The 21070-nt window shown below is 44.0% G+C and overlaps 1 protein-coding gene across 4 annotated transcripts in view; it reads left to right on the top strand.

Moving 5' to 3' along the window:
• RNF8 (ring finger protein 8) overlaps nucleotides 1-20941 on the top strand; it is a 32971-nt gene extending 12030 nt beyond the window's left edge. For 2 of the 4 annotated variants that reach the window (XM_019456986.2, XM_019456985.2), the window contains 6 exons: nucleotides 3419-4159; nucleotides 6591-6653; nucleotides 8822-8911; nucleotides 11017-11124; nucleotides 13056-13260; nucleotides 20436-20941. In XM_019456986.2, the coding sequence (XP_019312531.1) occupies nucleotides 3419-4159; nucleotides 6591-6653; nucleotides 8822-8911; nucleotides 11017-11124; nucleotides 13056-13260; nucleotides 20436-20452 (1224 nt within the window). In that variant the 3' untranslated portion in view covers nucleotides 20453-20941. The remainder of the gene's footprint in view (nucleotides 1-3418; nucleotides 4160-6590; nucleotides 6654-8821; nucleotides 8912-11016; nucleotides 11125-13055; nucleotides 13261-20435) is intronic. The other 2 variants (XM_019456990.2, XM_019456989.2) reach the window with 2 other exon arrangements.
• The last annotated feature ends 129 nt before the right edge of the window (nucleotides 20942-21070 follow it).

The following is a 21070-nucleotide window of genomic DNA, read 5'->3' as shown; positions in this document are numbered from 1 at the left end:
CTCAGACCATTTAACCCAGTCACTATTTCTTGTAAACATTTTCAGGTGATTTCACTGTACATCAGGGTTGAGAACCACTGGGTTACATAAATCATTTGATGAACTGCATGAAAACATTGCCCGTTGGCTTTGGGTTTCCACTCAAATGGATTAAAAATGCTGGACAGAGATTGAGCATCAAGTGAAGTAATTGGTGTTGAAGGGGGTGCAGGTGATCCCACTTTTTTCCCATTGATGGCTGAGAGTCACTGGGCAGGCTTTTCTTTGGTTATCACTTTGCTGCTGCTGACAGTGCTCAAACTGGTGATTGTGAAAACTATCAAGAAAGGCTTGACAGCGTCTGGGTGGCACAGTTGCTTAAGTGTTTAACTTTGGCTCAGGCCATGATCTCATGGTTTGTGGATTCAAGCCCCGCATCGGACTCTGTGCTGACAGGTGAGAGCCTGGAGCCTACTTCAGCTTCTGTGTCTCCTTCTCTCTCTGCTTCTCCCCTTCTCACGCTCTCTCTCTCTCAAAAATGAACATTAAAAAAAAAAAAAAGGCTTAAACACAGTTTGAGATAGATATATTTAAATGTTTATTCTTAGGGGCAGAGTGCGAGTGGGGGAGGGGCAGAGAGAGCCCAGGAGACACAGAATCTGAAGCAGGCTCCAGGCTCTGAGCTGTTAGCACAGAGCCCGAGGCGGGGCTTGAACTCACAAACCAGGGAGATCGTGACCTGAGCTGAAGTTGGATGGTCAACTGACAGCCACCCAAGTGCCCCCAGTTTGATTTATTTAAGCTGTTGCATTTGAGATCATATCCTGGGCAGTACATGATTGTTCTTATACAGCCGTGGTAATTTCATCCTTTTCTACCGTTGCCTTGTGAACAGACCTGAGTTGGGGCTGTGGTCCAAAGTATACCACTAGATGTCACCAAGGAGTGACGAATGGATAAACAGAGGGATCCAGGGATAAAAAGTGATGGGAAAATTTTGAGAGTTTATTTTCCAGATCTCAAAGGGCTCTCAAGGAGGCAGGTTACTGCAGAGGATCTCGCGGAGGGTTGCAATACGTCTTGAAAGTTCACCCTAGCTTTTTAGGGTTTTGTTCACTCTAGTCTTAGGTTGCTTCTATAGCCTTCTTAACCTTCTCTTTGTCTTTGAGATTCTTCTTAAATGTCTATACCTTGGCAATAGGTGGCCTCCTGTGTCATACTACTTTTCCTGAAACCTTTTTCCTATGTATAATCTGTAATTGACTATTCTGCTATAGAACTGTTCTCAAATACATTCTTTTGGCCTCCCTCCCCCTCCTTTTTATTCCTGCATATGTTGTTTCAGAAATCAGAACTGATCACTCTCCATAATTTCTCAGGCTGAATATGAGTAGAAAGGTTGGGAGAAGGTTGGTCAGATAAGCCAGGTTAGGGCCAAGGCAGTGAGTTAAAGCCAGTCTTTCTGTATGTATCTATGCTCGTCTTTCTCTCCCTCTCCCCACTCTGGCCAGATAACACAAAACCAGAAACAAGGGCCTAAAACCAATCCAGAGCTGAGATCCAATCTCTAGTCTTCATCCTTTGTGCCTTGTGGTCAAGCCTCCCATCCCTCATATTTGGGCTGATCAGGTATTTTTTCTAGCCACGAGGAGGTAGCTATCGTTACCAACTTGAATATAGTCTTAGTCCCAGTTCATATGTGACCTTCATCTCTGGCCTGTGTCCCAAAGATACGTTCTTATTATGGGTTAAATTGTCCACTTGTCTCTTTCCTTCTCTTCCCTCTCCTCTTTCTTCCCTTCCTCCTTCCTTCCTTCCTTCCTTCCTTCCTTCCTTCCTTCCTTCCTTCCTTCCTATGGGTTAAAATGTCCACTTGTCTCTTTTCTTTTTTCTCTTTCCTTCCTCCCTCCTCTCCCTCCCTCCCTTCCTTCCATCCAAGTTTATTTATTTAACTGATCTCTACCCCCAGCATGGGGCTTGAACTCATGCCCCGAAATCAAGAGTCACATGCTCTTCTGACCAAGCCAACCAGGCACACTCCCACTTGTCTCTTTAAACTTTAAATGCTACATTTGTTTCAAGTCTGTTTTAGAATGCGTCATCTCTGTTTAGCATCTCTTCTCTAGCCCAGCTCTATATGATACTCCTTTGCATTTATAGGCTGTGCTGTGTAATCCCACATTTACTTATGTGTGCCCTCATGTTTTCCTTTCCACAGTCAGCTGCTAAAAGTTGTTTTCATATCTTCTACTTTTGTGCTCAGTATATTTACCTTGCAAGATGCTGAGCATAGAATTGAAATAACTGTTGATAAGTCAATTGAGCCAGAACATAATAATAGTAGTGAACACTTATATAATACTTACCATGTGCCAGGCACTTTTCTGAGTACATTACATGTGTCATCTCATTAAATCCACACAGACTCCATGAGGGAGAGACTATTATTATCCTCCATTTTATAGATGTGATAACTGGAGCATGGAGAGGTTAAGAAAGTTACCCAAAGTTACACAGCTATTAAGTGATGGAGCCAGATTATAAATCCAGGCAGTCCGACTCCTGGGTCCATGCTCTTAACCCCTACACTATGGCTTAATTTAAGTCATTAAAGTAAATATATATTGAGCATTTATTATATGTGAGTCACTGTGCTTAGTGTTTTACATGTATTTTATTTCATTCTTCACAGAACAGTATGAGTTAGGAACTGTACTATCCCTATTTTACAGGTAAAACTGAGACACAGAGGTTAAGTAAATCGCTGAAGGCCATGCAACTAATAAACCCAAGGTGGTGCATTTGGGCTATGAACTCAAGTCTGTCTGAGCCAAAGCTCCAGCTCTTAACCACTGTGCTGTATTACCCCCTGGACCTTTGGTGCTATTAATTGGGTCAGATCCCACCTGCAGGTTGACCCCAGTACAAGGTATTGATACACTCTTTAGGTTTATGTATGTGTGCTGGGAAGTGCTTTGCTCATTCACCAATGTGTTCAGGGACCACATTTAGAGACAGTGCTTGTGTGATTTTCCTGGCTAAGCCTATCTTTTGAACCTCATCATTAGATACTACTTCCTTCGCTAATAGCCATTTTTCCAGTCTTGGGCCATTGCCCCCAGTTTAGGTCAATAGGAGCTATTCAGTTGCAGTTTCTTTTAATGCTGCTGCATTTGAGTAATTCATCTGCCAGTAATAAGGTAATTCCTGCCTGTTACACAGGCAGTTCTCTGTGGAGGCATGGATGTGAAATACAGGTAAAAAGCCAAAGCTGTTTCAGGAATGCTATTTCTAAGGGTGATGGTTTATCAACCTTTTCTATTTGTTCCCAGGGGTTTTCCTTCTGAAAAGGCAGAAGTTTTTGTAGCATCAGGAGAAACGTTCCATTAAGAGGAGGAAAATCATGAAGCTTATTTTGTCTTTATTTCCCTTTCTCTAGAGTCTGAATGGTGTTTGGCTGAACAGACAACGTCTAGAACCTTTAAATGTCTATTCTATCCATAAGGGAGACCACATCCAGCTTGGGGTACCTCTGGAAAATAAGGAGAATGCAGAGTATGAATATGAAGTTACTGAAGAAGAGTGGGACAGGATGTATCCTTGTCTTGCCCCAAAGAATGACCAGATGACGGGAAAAAATAAGGGATTGAGAACTAAAAGGAAATTTAGTTTGGATGAATTAGAGGGCCCTGGAGCTGAAGGCCCCTCAAATTTGAAATCCAAAATAAGTAAAGTATCTTGTGAATCTGGTCAACCAGTGAAGTCTCATGGGAAAGGTGAAGTGGCCAGTCAGCCCTCTGAATATTTGGATCCTAAGTTGACTTCTCTTGAGCCAAGTGAGAAGGCCACAGAGGTTCATGTTTACCCTGGCTCCACAAAAGTCATAGAGCTTCATCATAAGAAGCAGAAAGCCTCAAACCCTTCAGCATCGCACAGCAGCTTAGCACTGTTCAAGGTGACCATGTCCAGGATTCTGAAGCTGAAAACACAAATGCAGGAAAAACAGGTAGCTGTACTGAATGTGAAAAAACAGACCCAAAAAGGGAACTCAAAGAAAATCGTAAAAATGGAGCAGGAGCTGCAGGACTTACAGTCCCAGCTATGTGCAGAGCAGGCCCAGCAACAGGCCAGAGTGGAACAGCTAGAGAAGACTTTCCAGGAAGAGGAACAGCATCTCCAGGTACGACATAGGAGGAAGGGACACCAGTGCTCCTCAGGGGTGGGTAGGCCTTTGGTGGGCCTCTGGCCATAGCTCTCTGTTTCTGGGTCAAGGACCACATGCTGAGTGCCAGGAACAGGAGGTAGAATGGGAGAAGAAGACTTAGATGGGAGAAGGGAGTTGAGTGCAGGGTTAAGGCTTCAGCACAATGACCAAGAGCCAGAGTTTGGGTGCTGTGTTGGCTGAAGGGGGCTGGGAGAGCCAGCCAGGATGCAATTGATCTCAGGATGTAAAGCTGAGGCACCTGAGAACTGAGGCAGATTCAGAGGGGGGTTGGATGAAGGTCAGGATGCCACAGAGCCACAGTACACTCCAACTAAACCAGTGGTTGTCCCTATGAATTGTCTTTCTTTGGTGTGTCACAGCCAAACCAGTTAGCCTCAAGGCAGCTATGAGTCAGGTGGCTACTCTGCCCTTGTTGTACCTGGCAACTTACTAGCTCTGATGGTTAGTTAACTCTAGCTAACCTAGGAAGTGGGAGCCTAGAAAGGCAGAAAATGTTTTTGTTTCTATCCTGAGCAACTAGCATTGGAGGGGACAAGTATACTGTGACTCAGTTGTTGGGTTGAGTGGTAAGCCACTTTCCACAGTGCCTTTAGCGGGGAGGCAGAATGATTGTCTTAGCTGTGTCAAGGTAAGATCAAATGTGTCCCCATCCCTGAGTCATTTGCTTAGATGACAAGCTCTTGCACAAAGCCTCTAGGCTAGAGCTGATTTCTGGTCCTGCTGAAAATGTCAGTTCCAATCTGGCTAGAAGCATACATTTTACTCCCATCTCTTTGCTCAGATAATATTGAATGTCAAGAATTCCCCATTGTTGACTTAGAAATAAAAAGGACCAATCAGGATTGAAGTGAATAAGCTTTTCTGTTTTGTTTACTTTGCTCAGGGCGAGGAACAACCAGTAGTGTTGACTAAATTTGGAACAATTTAAAAATTTCATTCTAATCTCTGCTTTCCACTTGAACTGGTAGCATTAGCAAAGGCCATGGATTAAATAGGTCTTTCTCAGGATATGCATTGCTTGTTTATGTGTACCTTTTTGCTTCCCTTACCCAGCCTGGACTAGTTCTTGAAGCTAATAGAGGGAGGCTTATCTCTACATATTTAGTGTATGACACCTTCACCAGAGCAGAAGCCTCTTTAAAGGCTAATGTGTTCAGGAACAAGAGTTATTATTAATTAATATTTGTGGCTGCTCTGGGTATGCTTCAGGATATAGTTATAAAATCTTTTTCTATATCAGAATGGTAGAGAAAGGCAAAAAGGACTGGCTTAGAGAATTTCTGTGGGTATTAGAGGGTCATATAGAAATGGCTCATGGTGAAATGTATCTAGTCCTTTGTTTATTAGCTGCATTTCCCTTTGCCACCAAGCCCTAGGGATTTAGTCTTCTACTTCACACAGATTTTTTTTAGCACCTATGGCAGTATACTTAGACATCAGGTGGTTATTAAGAGGCTTAATAAATGGTTCTTGCCATTAAGAAATATAATAATCAGAACAGTTTTAAGTTAATATATTTAAATTAGAGAACAATTTCTTTTTTTTAACTTTTTTTTTTTTTTTTTTTAGCGTTTATTTATTTTTGAGACAGAGACAGAGCATGAACAGGGGAGGGGCAGAGAGAGAGGGAGACACAGAATCTGAAACAGGCTCCAGGCTCTGAGCGGTCAGCACAGAGCCCAACGCGGGGCTCGAACTCACGGACCATGAGATCATGACCTGAGCCGAAGTCAGACGCTTAACCGACCAAGCCACCCAGGCGCCCCTAGAGAACAATTTCCAGTTGGCATATCAAATGGGTAGGCAGTTCTTAACGAGGGAAAGGCTCAGAGGTTCTTGTAGAAGGTGCTGAATGTAGGGCAATGATGATGTGGAAGACATCCACATCACGGGGCTGACAGAGAAAACAGCATAAGCTCAGGCAAGGAGGAGAAGCAGTCTAGAAGAGATACTCACACTAAGAGACAGCGTGGCCAGAATTGAGCGAAGAAACATGGTGGAGCTTGTGAGTGTCAACCTGGGGGATTATATCCCGAGTTTAGATATTTGGTGGCTTAGAATCTCTCAGTTTACATCTTTCTGGGGGTCATGACATTAGCCAGTGAAGGACACTTGGAGTGTTACCCCAGGGTTTCTCTCCAGAACGACCTGAGTGGCAGCTTGAAGGTGACAGCCCTCAGGTGTGCAGTGTTTGAGCAGTTAACTCTGCTCAGATCCCTTCCTGCCAAGAGCCTGAAGTGAAACGGGAGGTTTTCCACCTGTTCCCTGCCCCCTATCGTTTCCAGATGCTCTCAGGAGCCAGTCTGCTCTGCTTGTTGCTAGATTTTGTTTCTTCCCCCCCCCCCTCCCTGCTGGGAAATTTTCCATTTTGTTTTTGGCTTTGCAGGATTTGGAGAAGGAACAAGGAGAAGAGGACTTGAAGCAACAGCTGGCCCAGGCTCTACAGGAGGTAACTTACCTCTTGCCACTGTACTGAGATTATAGTGGGCTGGAGAGTGGGGGGCAGCCAGACCTCACATGGCCACTGGCTGCCTCTTCTGCTTAGCACACACCTCTGTGGCATCTCCAGTCTGCAGACAACAGCTGCTCATACCATCAGGTCGGAGATTTGGCCTCACAGACATGCCAGACCTCAGCATGAAAACGTACATCTTCATCTGAGCAGAAGTTGCTCTAGTGAAGATGGAACTGAGCCTGTAGCAATTAGGAGGCTCTCTGGGGAAGTGTCTGCACTTCCAGAAAGGTGAGGGCAGCAGAGGGGAATTTCAAGCTATGACTTGGCCACCAGAGCCTGCAAGGGCCTTTATTACCTCACTGTTCCTGAGCTGAAGCCATCCAGAAACCATTCAAGAATGTTCCAATTAAGCGTTTTAGGTCAGGTTGAGAATGTAGTTTAACAGTCAGCAGAACATACCGATTTACTGAAAGGGCAAGGCTCACAGGAATAAAATTCCCCTAAAAGGTGGCCTGTAATTTATTTCATGTAACTTGACTATCATCTGATTATTTTTTTACAAGCTCTTTTGCATCTTTTAAACCCACTTTATCTTCTAAACTTTATGTGTTTATGATTAGTAGTTTAATGCAAGTTTTGTCAGGAGGTTAGTGAGATGGTTCAAATCTCCTTGATCAGTTGCATTAGAATTTGTTTAGGTGAATTTATCCTTATGGTCTTTTATTGCATATCTACTTCACAACCTTCATAGAGTGCCAACAGCCCTGTATTATTGTAATCTTTGTGGGGATGTCTGCCTTGATTTCCTTGAGGGGTGCACAAATAGTCTTGAAAAGAATTAGATGAAAATTTATTCAGTCTTTTTGAATTTTATTTTCTAAGCTTGTTTATTTTCTAGGGTGGGAAGGTAGGTATATTTCTCATTTAGAGCTTTATTAAATTGTATTGAAATACCGTTTTGAAATTGGCTGGAAAAGAGTAAGGTTCTGCTGCTTGGAAATCGCCAAGTGATCATTGAGTACCTTGTACCCACGACTCCTCACCCTTTCCCCAGAGACAGGAAAATATTTAGCATGAGGTGCTTGGCCAGTCTCCATTCATTAGCCTAAAATGGGAAACTTTTAGGTCATGGTTTTTAACAACATGCCTGGGGGACATACCACTTTCTCAACTGAAACAATGGTTGTTTCTTGGTCCACCTTGTTGGTCCCTCTGTGACAATTCTTTTTTACTTACTAGGCAATTTTTAAAACTTCTGAATGCTTTCATATCTGTTATTTTCTTATCAACACTGATGTAGGAGGGGGCACCTGTTTTCCCATTTTATAGATGAGAAAGTTAGGCACATACATCTAATCAGTGGTCAAGATGAATACCCAGGCCATCTGATATAACTTTTTTGGGGAGACCACAAATTTTAAAATTTGTTAATTGAGTAATATCTTTTCAGAAATACTTACCTTTATCCCACCTTCTTTAAAAAAGGATTGGAGGTGAGATTTAAAGTGTAAGCTATACTTAAGCGTGAGGGTGCTCAGAAATTCTCATAGATGTGGAATCTCTTGACATGCATTGTAGGCAGTAAGTCACAATAAATGAACTGTCAGCTTTCAGAAGACACAGGCAGGGTTCAGGCAGTACTGCCTCACAAGTATGTAGTATGTGATTTGTAGAATAAATAGGTTAAAGGTCTTTTTTATTTCAATGAAAATGATCTAGAAATCCCATTTCTCCCTGATTATTAAAAGCCACTCCCATTGCTGGGTAGCCTCAGATTTACTTACTTGTTCTTGAGTTCCTGAGTTCCTAGAATCACTTGGGTGGCTTTAAAAAAAAAAATGCACATTCCTGAGCCCCCAGCCAAACCTACAGAATCTGGAAGGCAGTGTAAAGTTCCTTAGTTGATTTGGATGGCCATTGAGGTTGGGTTATTTTCAGAGGGGTTAATGGATTTGATGACCTTCCTCCCTACCTCCCCCACTTCTCTAAAAAAAAAGCAGCAGGTAAGTGGGATGTCCTGAAGGAACAAAGGCTATCTTGAAATTGCCAATCCCTTGATCCCTTGAACCAAAGCTACTGATGGAAGGAGCAGGCTCATGTATGGAGAAAAGGAAATATGCAGTGTAGCCCATTTTGAATACATATCTGCTATGTTTCTGCAGCATCGGGCTCTAATGGAAGAGCTAAACCGCAGCAAGAAGGACTTTGAAGCAATTATTCAAGCCAAGAACAAAGAATTGGAACAGACCAAGGTACTAGAAAGAAGATAAAGGTTTAGAATTTGGTCAATACATGCAACTCAGCATTTCCAACGATGCAAGGGTTGCTGTGGTGAATAAAGAGAGAGATTATGGCTGTTCCCTGCCTTAGGGGAAATAATCTGTAAAATGATTCAGGCCTATGGAAGGGTCTGCCTCTAAGACAATATTTTTTTCCTTCCCTCATTAAGAAGTGAAATGCTGGGAATGAGACTCACGTCCTGCAGTCTAGTCCATTGGCTGTGGTAGATGCTCCTTCAGAGTGGTCCACTGACACAAGCTAAGGGGTAGTGTAGTCAAAACACCGTTCATCCTGATGCATTTGGGTAATTATTTCTCACATCAAATCAGTGGAATGCTTAAATTAGGGGTTATAAACTCAGGTGCCCCCCAGGGTTAGAGTGGTAATAGAAGTGAGTGAAGTGGCCTGGATACAAGATCACAGTAGGAAGGGGTGCCTGGGTGGCTCAGTCGGTTGAGCATCTGACTTTGGCTCAGGTCATGATCTCGCGGTCTGTGAGTTCGAGCCCTGTGTTGGGTCTGTGCTGGCAGCTCAGAGCCTGGAGCCTGCTTTGGATTCTGTGTCTCCCTCTCTTTCTGCCCCTTCCCCGCTCATGCTCTGTCTCTCTGTCTCTCTCTGTGTCAAAAATAAACATTAAAAAAATTTTTTTAATTAAAAAAAAAAAAAAAAGATCACAGTAGGCAGCTGCAGGGACAGAGACACACCAGAAAGGGCACTTGCCACCCCTCCCCAACCCCACCCCGAAGAGACAACCCTTCTTTGCTGAGCCACTTGTTGCTGCCCAGAAATGCAAGCTCAGTGTTGTCAGATCCTTTGACTTTTCAACAGAAGATAGAAATCCAAATGTTTGTGTGAACTATCCCAATTTTCAAATATTAGCAACAAGTTCAGTTTTATTCTATTTTGTTTTTTAATACCTGAGGACCAAACTAAACAAATCTGCCAGGTAGATCCAGTCCACAGGCCACCAGTTGGAACCTCTGGCCTGAAATTGATGTCCAAGACTGTCTGTATCTCTCAGCCCACCCTTCCCCACAGACAGACCTGCAGCAGAATACAGAAAGGAGAAGACTCAGTTTTCATTTGGTTTGCTATCCTTATCCTTGGTTTAAATCATATAGTACCTTTCTTAACTTCCAAAAAGCCACCATATCTTTTTAAACCTAGCAATTTGTAGGTTTTCAGGGAACTGGACTTTAATGAAAATGGGTACATACATACTCTCTTCACTGCCCTAAGCAGTGTTATAGTCTTTGCTTTGATTAGAAGGGACAATAAAAGATGAAAAATTAGCCACTCAAATATGCCCTAAATAGCTTTTCTTTCCCCTCAGGGGCTCCTGGCACTTTCAGTTTTAGGGATGAGAGCTAATTTAAACAAATGTCTTCAAGAGAGCACACCTAGGGTCCTCCCCAAAATGTATGTCTATAAGTGGTCTGACCTCTTGGGGAAAGCACAGGGAAATTGGACTGCAGACCTCTGCAGGAGTAGGAGGTGGCAAGCATCATAGAGTTTGGATCCTGAAGGTACTTGAGGAGGCCATCTCTCAGCCTCCCGTCTCCAGGGAGTATAAGTATTATCCTTATTTTATAGAAGAGGCAGCTGCAAGGAACACAGGGGACCTTATAAACTAATTCAGGCTTCCTGCCCCTATGGATTGTTTTCTTTCATGTCTAGTGAGTCCTTGGTTGTTTGGGATGATTTTATATCACCTCTAAACTGCTGTTAGTTATAGGATACTTAATGCCTCATTCTGGTTTTGGGTGGCTGCTGGGGTTAGTACGCTGCCTTCAGTTTTTCTCATTTGGTGAGCTCTGGGAAAGGAGACAGAAGCTACGGAGCAAATACAGAAAAAGTGGAGAGAGGAAAGAAAGGAAGACCATGCCCTATATTAGAAAGCCGTTCTGAGGAACGGTCACCCTTAGAGAAAGGGTTTTTATTCTCAAGACACTGTGCCAGGTTGAATTTTTAATTTAGAATCTTGAATCCTATTTCAGACAATTAACCCTGTTCCCTGTCCTGTTTTGCATTCTTGTTGGGTCATCCACATGACAGGTGGGGTTATGTGTCTTTGCAGGAGGAGAAGGAGAAGGTGCAAGCACAGAAGGAGGAAGTTCTTAGCCACGTGAATGATGTGCTGGAAAATGAGCTCCAATGTATTATTTGCTCAGAATACTTCATTGAGGTAATTATCAGCAGTGGCTTATGTCTTCTTGATCTCTCAACCCTCAATGGAGCCTTGGCTACGCCAGTTCTGTTATAGGGAAACATTCTGAAGAGATTTTTATTCTAGGAACCTGTTGTAGTTATTTGACTTCAAAGTGACCTCTAGAGATGGCCATGTCTCATTTGTTTTTGTAGTCATCTTTACCTTCACTGATCCTTTTTCTTATTTCATGTGGTGTTGAGTGTTTATTTGGTACAATCACTATTTTTAGCTGCAGTGAAGCCTTTATTTCTTCGCTGTTCAGAGAAAATAGGGCCACATGGCATTAGATTTTTGAAGTATCGGTAAAGCTGCTCACTAAAGCTTCTCTTTCTTTACTCTGAATGGACGCAGTTCTGAGAGTGGGCGTATAGTGCAGCCTTTAACAGGGTGGTAAATGTCACTGATGTGTGGTCACTTGGGGAATTCAGCAGCCAAGTGGAACATATTTCAGGGACTCTGAGGCTCCCTATGAAAATGAAACATCTCCTAGGTTACCATTTGTTATCCTGTCATATTTTTGCATAGACCTTATTTTTCACAAATTCTACCATTTGTGGCTAGTTCATCTTACACTGATCTTAAACTCAAGTTTTGTTAAATGACTGTGCTTTTCGGGTTTCGTTAAAAAGGAAAATGCATGCACACACTCGTTCCTTCTCTCTGGTAGTCTTTTGGGAGGTTGAGTCTATTAGCCTCCTGAGAAATCCCTCTCAAGCAGATCTGTTTCTTTTGCTCTGGATCCAATTTGACTTCAGGTCATAATTTCCCTCCATAGTTTCTAGTCATTTGATTCCCTAGTTTGGAGAAACTCCGTGTTGCTTTGACAGGATTCTGCTAGAGGAAAGCAAGGAAAGGGGGGTTGGGATTGGAGATGAGTTAGCCAACCTAGGGCATCTGCACAGACATCTAAGAGACAACCTGACCTGTGCTTTGTTTACAGCACACTGCCTGACTTTTTCTACGGTCACCTCTTAAAGTCAGCATTGGAAAGAGGTTTTACTTTAATCAGACAGGTTTTTAGTCCTATTTGTGAGGCTTTATCTCATACAGTTAACAAAATATCTCCTAGTTGGCTTTCTGTGCTCAACTTGGCATTTGAAAACTGCATAATTTCTGTTATTTTCCGCTGCCATCCTAAAAGCAGGAATGAAGACTTTTGAGCCTCAGAAAAACTTGTATCTTAGGAGATGTACCTAAACAAGACTATTGAAGAGGATGGTTTATATTTTTAGAAGTGAAAAGGACCCTAGAAGAAATCTGACCATTGGAATTACTCCTTCTGCTTTCCCTCTTCTGACAGGTTTATTTACTTAAGAGTTCAGTCACTGTCAGTGAACCCATTACATTTTTTCTATTATCTTGGTTCCTTTCTCCCCAGACTTTTTAGTCATTTTTTACATATATTTTACTTTTTTAAGTTTCTTTTGAGTAGAGATATGCCTCCTACCATTCTATGTACTGAGTATTTAGAATGTGCTTCCTTTCGTATATTAAAATTGAAGTTCTGATTCACCATCAGCAGGATATATATTTATTTTCCATGAGGGAATTAGTGGTGTATTTGTACATTCACTCGCTTCCTAGTCCTACTTGTGTCCAGTGACATTTGTTTGCAAGGTAGCTAATCTGCGTTGACAGTGTCATCTGAATTGGTGGAACGAGATAGACAAATCAGCCTGTGTCTACGAACTTACCTTTGAGAAAGAAAATGAATCATCTAACTTAAACCTTAAAATTTCTCATCCCCAGGAATGACTCTGATACCCTCCATAAGCCCTGTAGATGGGATTATTGTTAAATTTCCATTTGGCCTTGGGAATGAACTCCTGTCTTAGCATTGAGATCACAACTGCCCTGGGAAAGTAAGCATGACGGTTCTGTTATGTGTGTTCACATTCCCATTGTAGGCTGTCACCTTGAACTGTGCCCACAGTTTCTGCTCCTACTGTATCAGTGAATGGATGAAGCGAAAGGTAGAATGTCCCATTTGTCGGAAGGACATCAAATCCCAAACCCACTCCCTGGTTCTGGACAATTGCATTAATAAGATGGTAGATAATCTGAGCTCAGAAGTGAAAGAACGACGAATTGTCCTCATTAGGGAACGAAAAGGTGAGTCAGTGTGAACAAGAAGGTGAGTCCCCTCAACAAAAGACTTAAAAACTTAAGCAGATTTTTTTGGCTGGGGAAGAGAGTCAGATAAATGATTCTTAGGCCAAAGAAGAGGAGGGAGAAATGGGAAAAAATAAAGAGAGTTAAAGGTAATGAGTATGTGATTAAGAGTTGAGGGAGAATGGGTGCATGTATTTGAGCAGTGGGGAAGGGGGAGGCTTAAGTATATGGATGTGCGTAGAAAACACAAGGTCAGATGGTTTGTTGTGCTGATAACTAGATGGTGCTGTTGTTCAAGACAGTTCAATTGCTGTCCAAGTGTTGGAAAAACCTTGGGTTGGGTACACTATCAGTTATAAATAGGAGGTAAACAGAGATTCACAAATTGGAGAATGCTTGAAGAAAACACATACAGGTTTTATAATAAGTCACAGCTTAATTACACAAAGTGGACATAATGTTAAACTAGAGAGATAAATTTAATCTTTGGGGATCCTAATATGTTTACCAACTAGTCTCCTAGTTGGAAAGAATTGGGATAAAGAGATTGGGGAAGTGGGGGTGGGTGAGTTCCCCTAATGAACCATTCTTCCTTGGTGAATATCTGTTCATTCAAACGAGTGATCTCCTCATGCTTGGAGCTTGCTGTGTTGAGGGTTACAAAGCCTCTCCGCTTGAGACTCGAATATCCTTGTGGCAAAAGATGTGTCCTGAGGCCGGGCACAAGGAAACCAATGGATAGGAGGAAGGACTGGTTGGTTATTGGCCAGGGACGACAGTGCATAGAAGCAGGGTGGATGTGGTTATCATGTTCAGTACCTCTAAGAATCCAGCACAGCACTACCTTCTGGGAAGTCACCAGAGCCAAAGTGCCATGAAGTCAGTTGGCTGCACAAAAAGGCTGAGCAGAGAAGACAACCAAGAAGCTCACTGCCTTTACACGTGCTTCCCACCACCTGGCCATTGATAACCCATATTCATATGTGTCTTTGGATAAACCTTTCTCTAAGTCCAGAGGAACAGAAGGCCTAACAGCTATGCTGCTAAGAGTAGGATCTTCTGTCCACTGCTTTCTTTTCTTCTAGCCCTTCAACAGATGTCAGCCACCTTGAGTAGGGCCAGGAATCTGATGCTGATGTGCAAGCAGCTGTGGTGTGAAACTGGACCTCAGCTGGTCAGCCAGAGTGGAGGCAGCAAGCCTGTTGCAGAGCCAGGCAAAGCGGGTGCTGAGCAGGAAGTATGCTTGAGCCTGTTCTGCCGAAGGAAGGCTTTGTGACCTGTGGGAGAGTGGGACAGCCCTCAGGTGGTTCTTTGGAACCAGGATGTTTCCACTGTTCTGACAGCTGTGTGCTAATAGATTTTGTGGCCAGTCTGAGCTCTCATAGATCTTTTACCTCCCAGGAGCCACTTGATTCTGGCAGAGTCCTGTTGTTCTTCTCCTCACTTTTTACTTCATCAACTTTTACAGGAACCAAGATAAAGAGATACATAAGGCATCGTCTCAGTTCTCACAGCACTCAGTCTATGGAGGAGGTAGAAAGGCAGGTCGGTAGTGTGACAATTTCCCCACGAGGGTGCTAGGACACTGCAGAGGTGCAGACAGTTTGGCCTGGGCAGGTAGAGGTACAGTAGACAGCCGCATGGAAGTAGTGTCACTTGAACTGAGTCTTAGAGGTTCCCAGGGCTGTAGCTTTCCAAACAGAGGCTTCAGCACAAAGCACAGGCATGAGAAGCAGTGACATGTTCATAGCAGTGCCCCCCTGGTGGCCCATACATGACAGAATAGCTACATGGTGCTGGAGCAGCATGAGGACAGCCAAGACCTAGGAAGTGTCTGCCGAGGCGTCGTAGATGCCTTCAGTTTTCTTTTTTCTTCCCTTTCTGAGAGGAGCAGTGACCTGGGACCCAGATTTAACCAAGGTCAGCCTTTGGCTTGGGTCTGTGTCAGGGTGGGGACACCCATGTACTTTCTTCCCCCAAACCAGTGATTGGGTTTCTTCTCACAAGTGCAAGCACAGTAGATGTCTTCATGTAGTACTAGAAAGGGAAAGAAGAGCCCTATGTCCTAAGCTCACCTCTGGCTCCCCTCACACAGAGTTAATTCTGCACATTAAATTATATCACACCCTCCTTTTCCCTCCAAAGGCTAAAGAGGGTGCCTGTCTGCCTTTTTGGTAAACCTAGGAGCCTACACAGTAAACTGAAGCAGCCTCCCTGTTGCACTCGATGGCACTAGGCTCCGTTTCCACAGGGAGTGCAGCTTTGAGGTTTTCTCCAGAGACCGACAGAAGGCTCTGAGTCCCGATTTAGGGAAATATGTGCCAGAGCCATCAGTGGCTTCACTGGTCTGCAGTGTAGGGGTTAGAGGAAATTCTTAGTTCAAATACCAACCTTCCTTACCAACTGAAAACTGCTTTAATCTCCAGTGCATGGGAATTTTGAAAAGGACCAAACTAAGGATCTGGGAACCAGGATTGGCAAGCCTATAATTGTCAGAGTTCTGACACTGTGGTAGGGCTATTTTTCTCCTGGACAAGGGTTGCTCTTATCACAAATTCAGGGAGGGAAACCTGTCTGTCTTGCAGCAGTGTAGTATGCTGATTCCACCAAGGCAGCCCCACTCCAGGCCTCCCTGGCTGCTTGTTGTCTTCTAGTTCCATATCCCCATGGGAGAAGTGATGCCTCATGACTGATGAGCCATTGATCCTTGTAAACTCTGTGAGGCCAGATTATACAGAGGACATGAGGAGAGTATTAGGATACTTGATCCTCTGTTAGAGAAAGGATGCTCTGAAGCTGGGGCAGATAACAAACATCTAGTAAGTGCTTGTCACGTGAGTAATTGTGGCTCTCTGGGATATTGACATGAGATTTTCTGAAAGGAAGACATTTTTTTGACATTCCCTATGGAGGATCTCCCTCTGGAGCTGGTGAGGAGCTAGAGCAGAGTCTTCTGTCGGCTCCTCCCCTTCCTCCATTTGTTCTGTTCTCGTTAAATGTTGGTTGACAGAGTGTTAACATTCTCACTTTTAGCTTTCCCTTGCAGTTTCTTTGGGTTGTGCTCAGAAAAGAAGAAACCAAATTATCTAGAAATAAAATCTTGTTGGTCCTTTAAAATAGTGATTTTCAGTCTAGGGGCTTTTTCAGACTACAATTCCCTGACTCCCTTGATGCTGTTGTATTGAACCAAGGCTACTGGTGGGAGTGCGCCATGGCCTTCAGGTATGTTGAGGTGGGGAGAAAGGTGTATAGGCCACAGCTTTCCTGAATCTGTGAGACAGAGGCCCCTCCAGAGGTTAAGGGTCTCTAGGAAGATAGACTCAGGTCATACCACTTGGCCTGTGGCTCTTGCCAATTTCCCGTAGGCTATGAGGAGGGTGATCCAGACCCAGGACAGGAGAAACTGGCAGCCGCTTAAGACAGTATCTGCCTGCCCATTTGGAACGCTTTCCTTGATATTGCCCATCACCCGTTGCTGAAAAGCCTTATACAGGAGTATGTGGGAATGGCAGTAACAGTGTCTGGCAAGTTGACCTCATCCAGAGAGAATACTTGTTAGCAAGTACTTTTAATCCACCCAGTCCTGCCACTAGAGACTCGTGTGCATGTAGTCAGCATGCCTGGCTGGCTTTACAACAGTTTGTCTAGGGGAAACGGCTCTCAACAAGGTTGGCATGGGGTGGGGTGTCCACATGCATGCACTCAAATAGTGTGTAACACTGAACTCTTAAAATTTTTGACTTTTAAAAATTCTCCCTTTGCAAAATTGTCATGGGATACAAAATTAGAATTATTACTAGAAGCTTTTTTCTTATTTCTCCATCACCACCCCCCGTTTTTGCCCCTTATTTTTCCTTTCCTTCCCTTCTTTTGTCTGTTGTCTTTCCTCTCCTTGTCCTTTGATGGGTGTCTCCCCCATCACCCTTATTGGCATCTCTGAATGCGTAGTTGGAAACAACAAGGGCAGCACAGGAACTGTCCGCCCAGTTGGGGAAGGGAATATGATCTTAGTAGAAGTCAGCTATGGGATTCATTGGAATATGTGGAATAGCAGCCCATGAAGTCCTAGAACCTCAGATTTTTTGCTGACTATATGGTCCTTTAGACTTCTGAGTGTCCTTCCCTCTAGAGGTCAAAAGCCTGTTGCTGACGTTAGTGCTCTGTCATGGAGTGTCTTCTCCCCTTCACCAAAAGCACCTTACTGTAGGAACCTTGGGAAAGTTTAGGAGAGTGGCCTTCCCGGATGCAATTAAAAATCCTTCACTGTACCCCAAATGTATAGACGACTGGTTTGAGGGAACCATACCATACCAGAGCAAAGAGACCTTGACTACCTGCCCACTGAGTTAGGAACTCTGGTGAGCCCCTGACATGCTTACTGGCCAGCGCTTGTCCACCTGGGGAAAAGGGTCTGGAGGAAGAACATGAGCACACGCTATAGCATCAAAAGAAGTAAGTATTGAGCAGCTCTGGCCATCTCTAGGGGTGTAGCAGGAGGTACTTTAGATCATTCATTGCTGTTTTCCTCAGCAGAAGTTTCTCCTGGGCTTTTGTGTCTTCTTAATGATAAAATAGAGTTATTTTGGTTTTCTGAAAAAATGGATCTTCCCTCCCCGTGAACATGTAACTTAATGATTTGCTTTATATAGAAATACTTTCAGGGACTTCTTATTATAGACCACCTGTGTAAATACAGAGTAGTGTCATTAACCAAAACAGATTTTCCTTTAGCGTTTCTTGGTTCCTACACTTAACTCTAGATGAACACAGAGCGTGTTGGTTGGTTGGTTGGTTGGTTGGTTGGTTGGTTTTTAAGTAGGCTTCACACCCAGCGCAGAGCCCAACATGAGGCTTGAACTCATGACCTGAGATCAAGACCTGAGATCAAGACCTGAGCTGAGACCAAGAGTCAGTCAGCCCCAGCTGACTGAGCTACCCAGGAGCCCCAAACACAGAACATGTTTAGATTTCAGTGAACTGATCTTGGAGAGTGACTGGGGTCACTGAATATGCCTCTTCCTCCCGCTCCCATAGAATATCATAGAATCAGGTATATCACCATTGAAGCTTCTCTGCACTAGCTGGATATATATGTTGCCCAACTGCCTACTACTGCGTTCTTAAGAAATCTGATAAGACCAGGGACACCTGGGTGACTCAGCTGGCTAAGCGTCCAACTTCGACTCAGGTTATGATCTCATGATTCTTGAGTTTGAGCCCTGCACCAGACTGTCTGCTGTCAGCACAGAGCCTGCTTCCAATCCTCTGTCCCCATCTCTCACACTGCCCCTTCCTCACTCTCTCTCTCAAAAATAATAAACATTAAAAAAAAAGAAAAAAATCTGATAAGACCTGTCATGTCCTATTCCTGGCTAGGGCTTCTGCTTTAACTGCTTTCTGCTTTCCTACTCTGGAGAGTTTGGACCTCTTTTACCTTTGTCTCATGAAACCTGAACCAGAACCAACCCCCAAAAAACATCTCTTCCTTGCTTCCTTTCTTCTCGGCCCTTCCTTCTTAGTTTCTACTAAGTGCTAGGTGCTGAGGCTAAAAGTGAGCAGGCATAAGGATGAAAAATTGCCCTTTGGATGCAGCAGGAATGTAGGACATTGATGACTTTATTTAGTACAAGTTTGAGGAATGGTGGGGTCAGAGCTAGTTTTCAGTGAATTGGAGAATGAATGTGAGATTAAGGAGTAGAGAAAACAGAAAAGTAAGATAGACCAGGTCTTCTAAGAAATTTGGCTACGACTAAGACCATAGGGACAGCATGAAGAGAAGGCTGTAGTTGGAGGAGGAAGGTTTTGTTTTGTTTTGTTTTGTTTTGTTTTGTTTTGTTTTGTTTTAAAGAAATGAGAGCTCTGTGTGGTGTTCAGTTGCTGAGCCTGTGAAGGAGATGCTGGGAACCTGGGATGGTGGGTAGGGCCAGATTCTTTGGAAGGCAGGGTAGGGAATGCAGAGCACAGATGGGGGGATTAGTCTTTAAAAGTGGGAGGGTGCCTGGGTGGCTCGGTCTGTTAAGCTTCCAACTTTGGCTCAGGTCATGATCTCACGGTTCATGGGTTTGAGCCCCATGTTGGTCTCTGTGCTGACAGCTTGAAGCCTGGAGCCTGCTTCGGATTCTGTGTCCGTCTCTCGGCCCCCACCCCCTGCTTGCGCTCTTTCTCTCTCAAAAATAAATAAAACATTAAAAAAAGTTTTTTTTAAGTGAAAGGGTATATCCTGTCTTCTAGAGAGAAGGGCTTCATGTGGGAGGGTGGGCAAGGAAATTTGCTTGAGAGAATTTCTTTTTTGTGGCTTCTGTATTTTTCTGTGAGCTACTAGGTGAGGCCATTAGCTGCATGCAAGAGAGTCTTGCTTGGCTCTCTCAGCTCTCTAAGGCTGCCCACAAGTGGAGAAAAGGAACTTTTACAATCCTTTCAGTCCTCCTACCAAGTCTTTAGGACCTCAGACTCAGGGAAGGGGACAGTCTCCTTGGTGGCTTTGTTGTGTCCTTAGGCCAGGATCCCTGCTTCCCCGAATTGAGGAAGCAGAAACAGTAAATAGCAGTAAATTGTCCCTCCCACCCCCACTGTCCCCACCTCTCCCTGCCTAGTGCTGTGTATATAATTCCTTCATTCTCCAACACATGTTCATTGAGGGCCAGCTTTGTGCCAAGCTGCTCTAGGTTCCAGAAATAGAGAAGTGAAAATCTAATAAGTGTGATGTGATTAGTGCTATGGAGAAAAACAAAGCAAGGGATCAGGGAGTGATGGGAAGAGCATTGCCATTTTTGATAAGGTAGCCTAGGAAGGCATCACCAATAAGGCAGTACTAGAGTAAAGCCCTGAAGGCAGCAGCCGTGTTGCCACATGGGGAAGAGTGGCACGTGGGGAGTGCACTTGGGGAGGTGGAGGGGCAGCGAAGCTGTCGGTGTGGCTGGAATGGAGCGTGTGATGGGGGAGGACTAGGAGGTGGAGCAGCACAGATTTTGTAGGACCTCAGGGGCCTTTGGAAGGAATGGGACTTGAACTCTTACTCTTGGGACGAATGAGGATCAGGCTCTGAACAGAGTGATGTACTCTGAGGTCTGTTTTCTTGGTTCACTGTGTGGGGAAGAGGTGGAGCATGGCAGCAGGGAGACCAGGCCAGGGAAATGCAGGCTCCTCCTTTAATTCTCTTTTCTTTCTCTTCAAAGCAAAGAGACTGTCCTGAAGACCATGCTCCAGAGGCATTTGAAGGACTGCCAGGCAGTGGGAGCTTGGAGCTTGGGATGGTCTAGAGGATTCTCTGTGGACAGGTCTTGGGCCGCTCTGAGATAGAGCATGGGATGGAGCCACGTGGGACAGAGACTGAGTTAGGAAGTCCTCCTGAGCCTCCATGTCGGCCAGCCTTGCGGCCACCATTGTCTGAAGAGCCACTGGTCCTCACCTCACTGACTGCTTCAGGGTACTCAATAGACTCGGCTTCACTGCGCGTTGAATGGGTTATGTATTTCTGTTCTGCTTTTTAAATTTATTGTTGTTGTTACTGTTTTGGTACCTCAGAAGCACCTCTGTCGACATTTGTTTTGGACAGGTTGGGTGTACCCTTACGGCTGCCCCTAAAAGCTAAGACAGCTTCTCTTGGAGAAGATGGCATACCTCTTTGTGAAAACAAGATGTCATTTCCTGGAAATAAAATGTAAAGCCTATCAGTTGTGCAGCTGGGCTTTGGTGTATTTATCTTCTTCCCTTCCAGCTCCCACACAGTCTCACAAGTAAACACTGGCAGCTCATAAATTGCAACCAAGAAAGTGACTGTATCAGATGATAGACTCAAGTGAATGTCAGC

This window comes from Panthera pardus, unplaced genomic scaffold, assembly GCF_024362965.1.
Source record: "Panthera pardus isolate Hobbes unplaced genomic scaffold, ASM2436296v1 HiC_scaffold_17, whole genome shotgun sequence".
Taxonomy (NCBI): Eukaryota; Metazoa; Chordata; class Mammalia; order Carnivora; family Felidae; genus Panthera; species Panthera pardus.
Note: the sequence above shows the minus strand (reverse complement) of the source record. Positions and strands in the feature narration are given on the sequence as shown.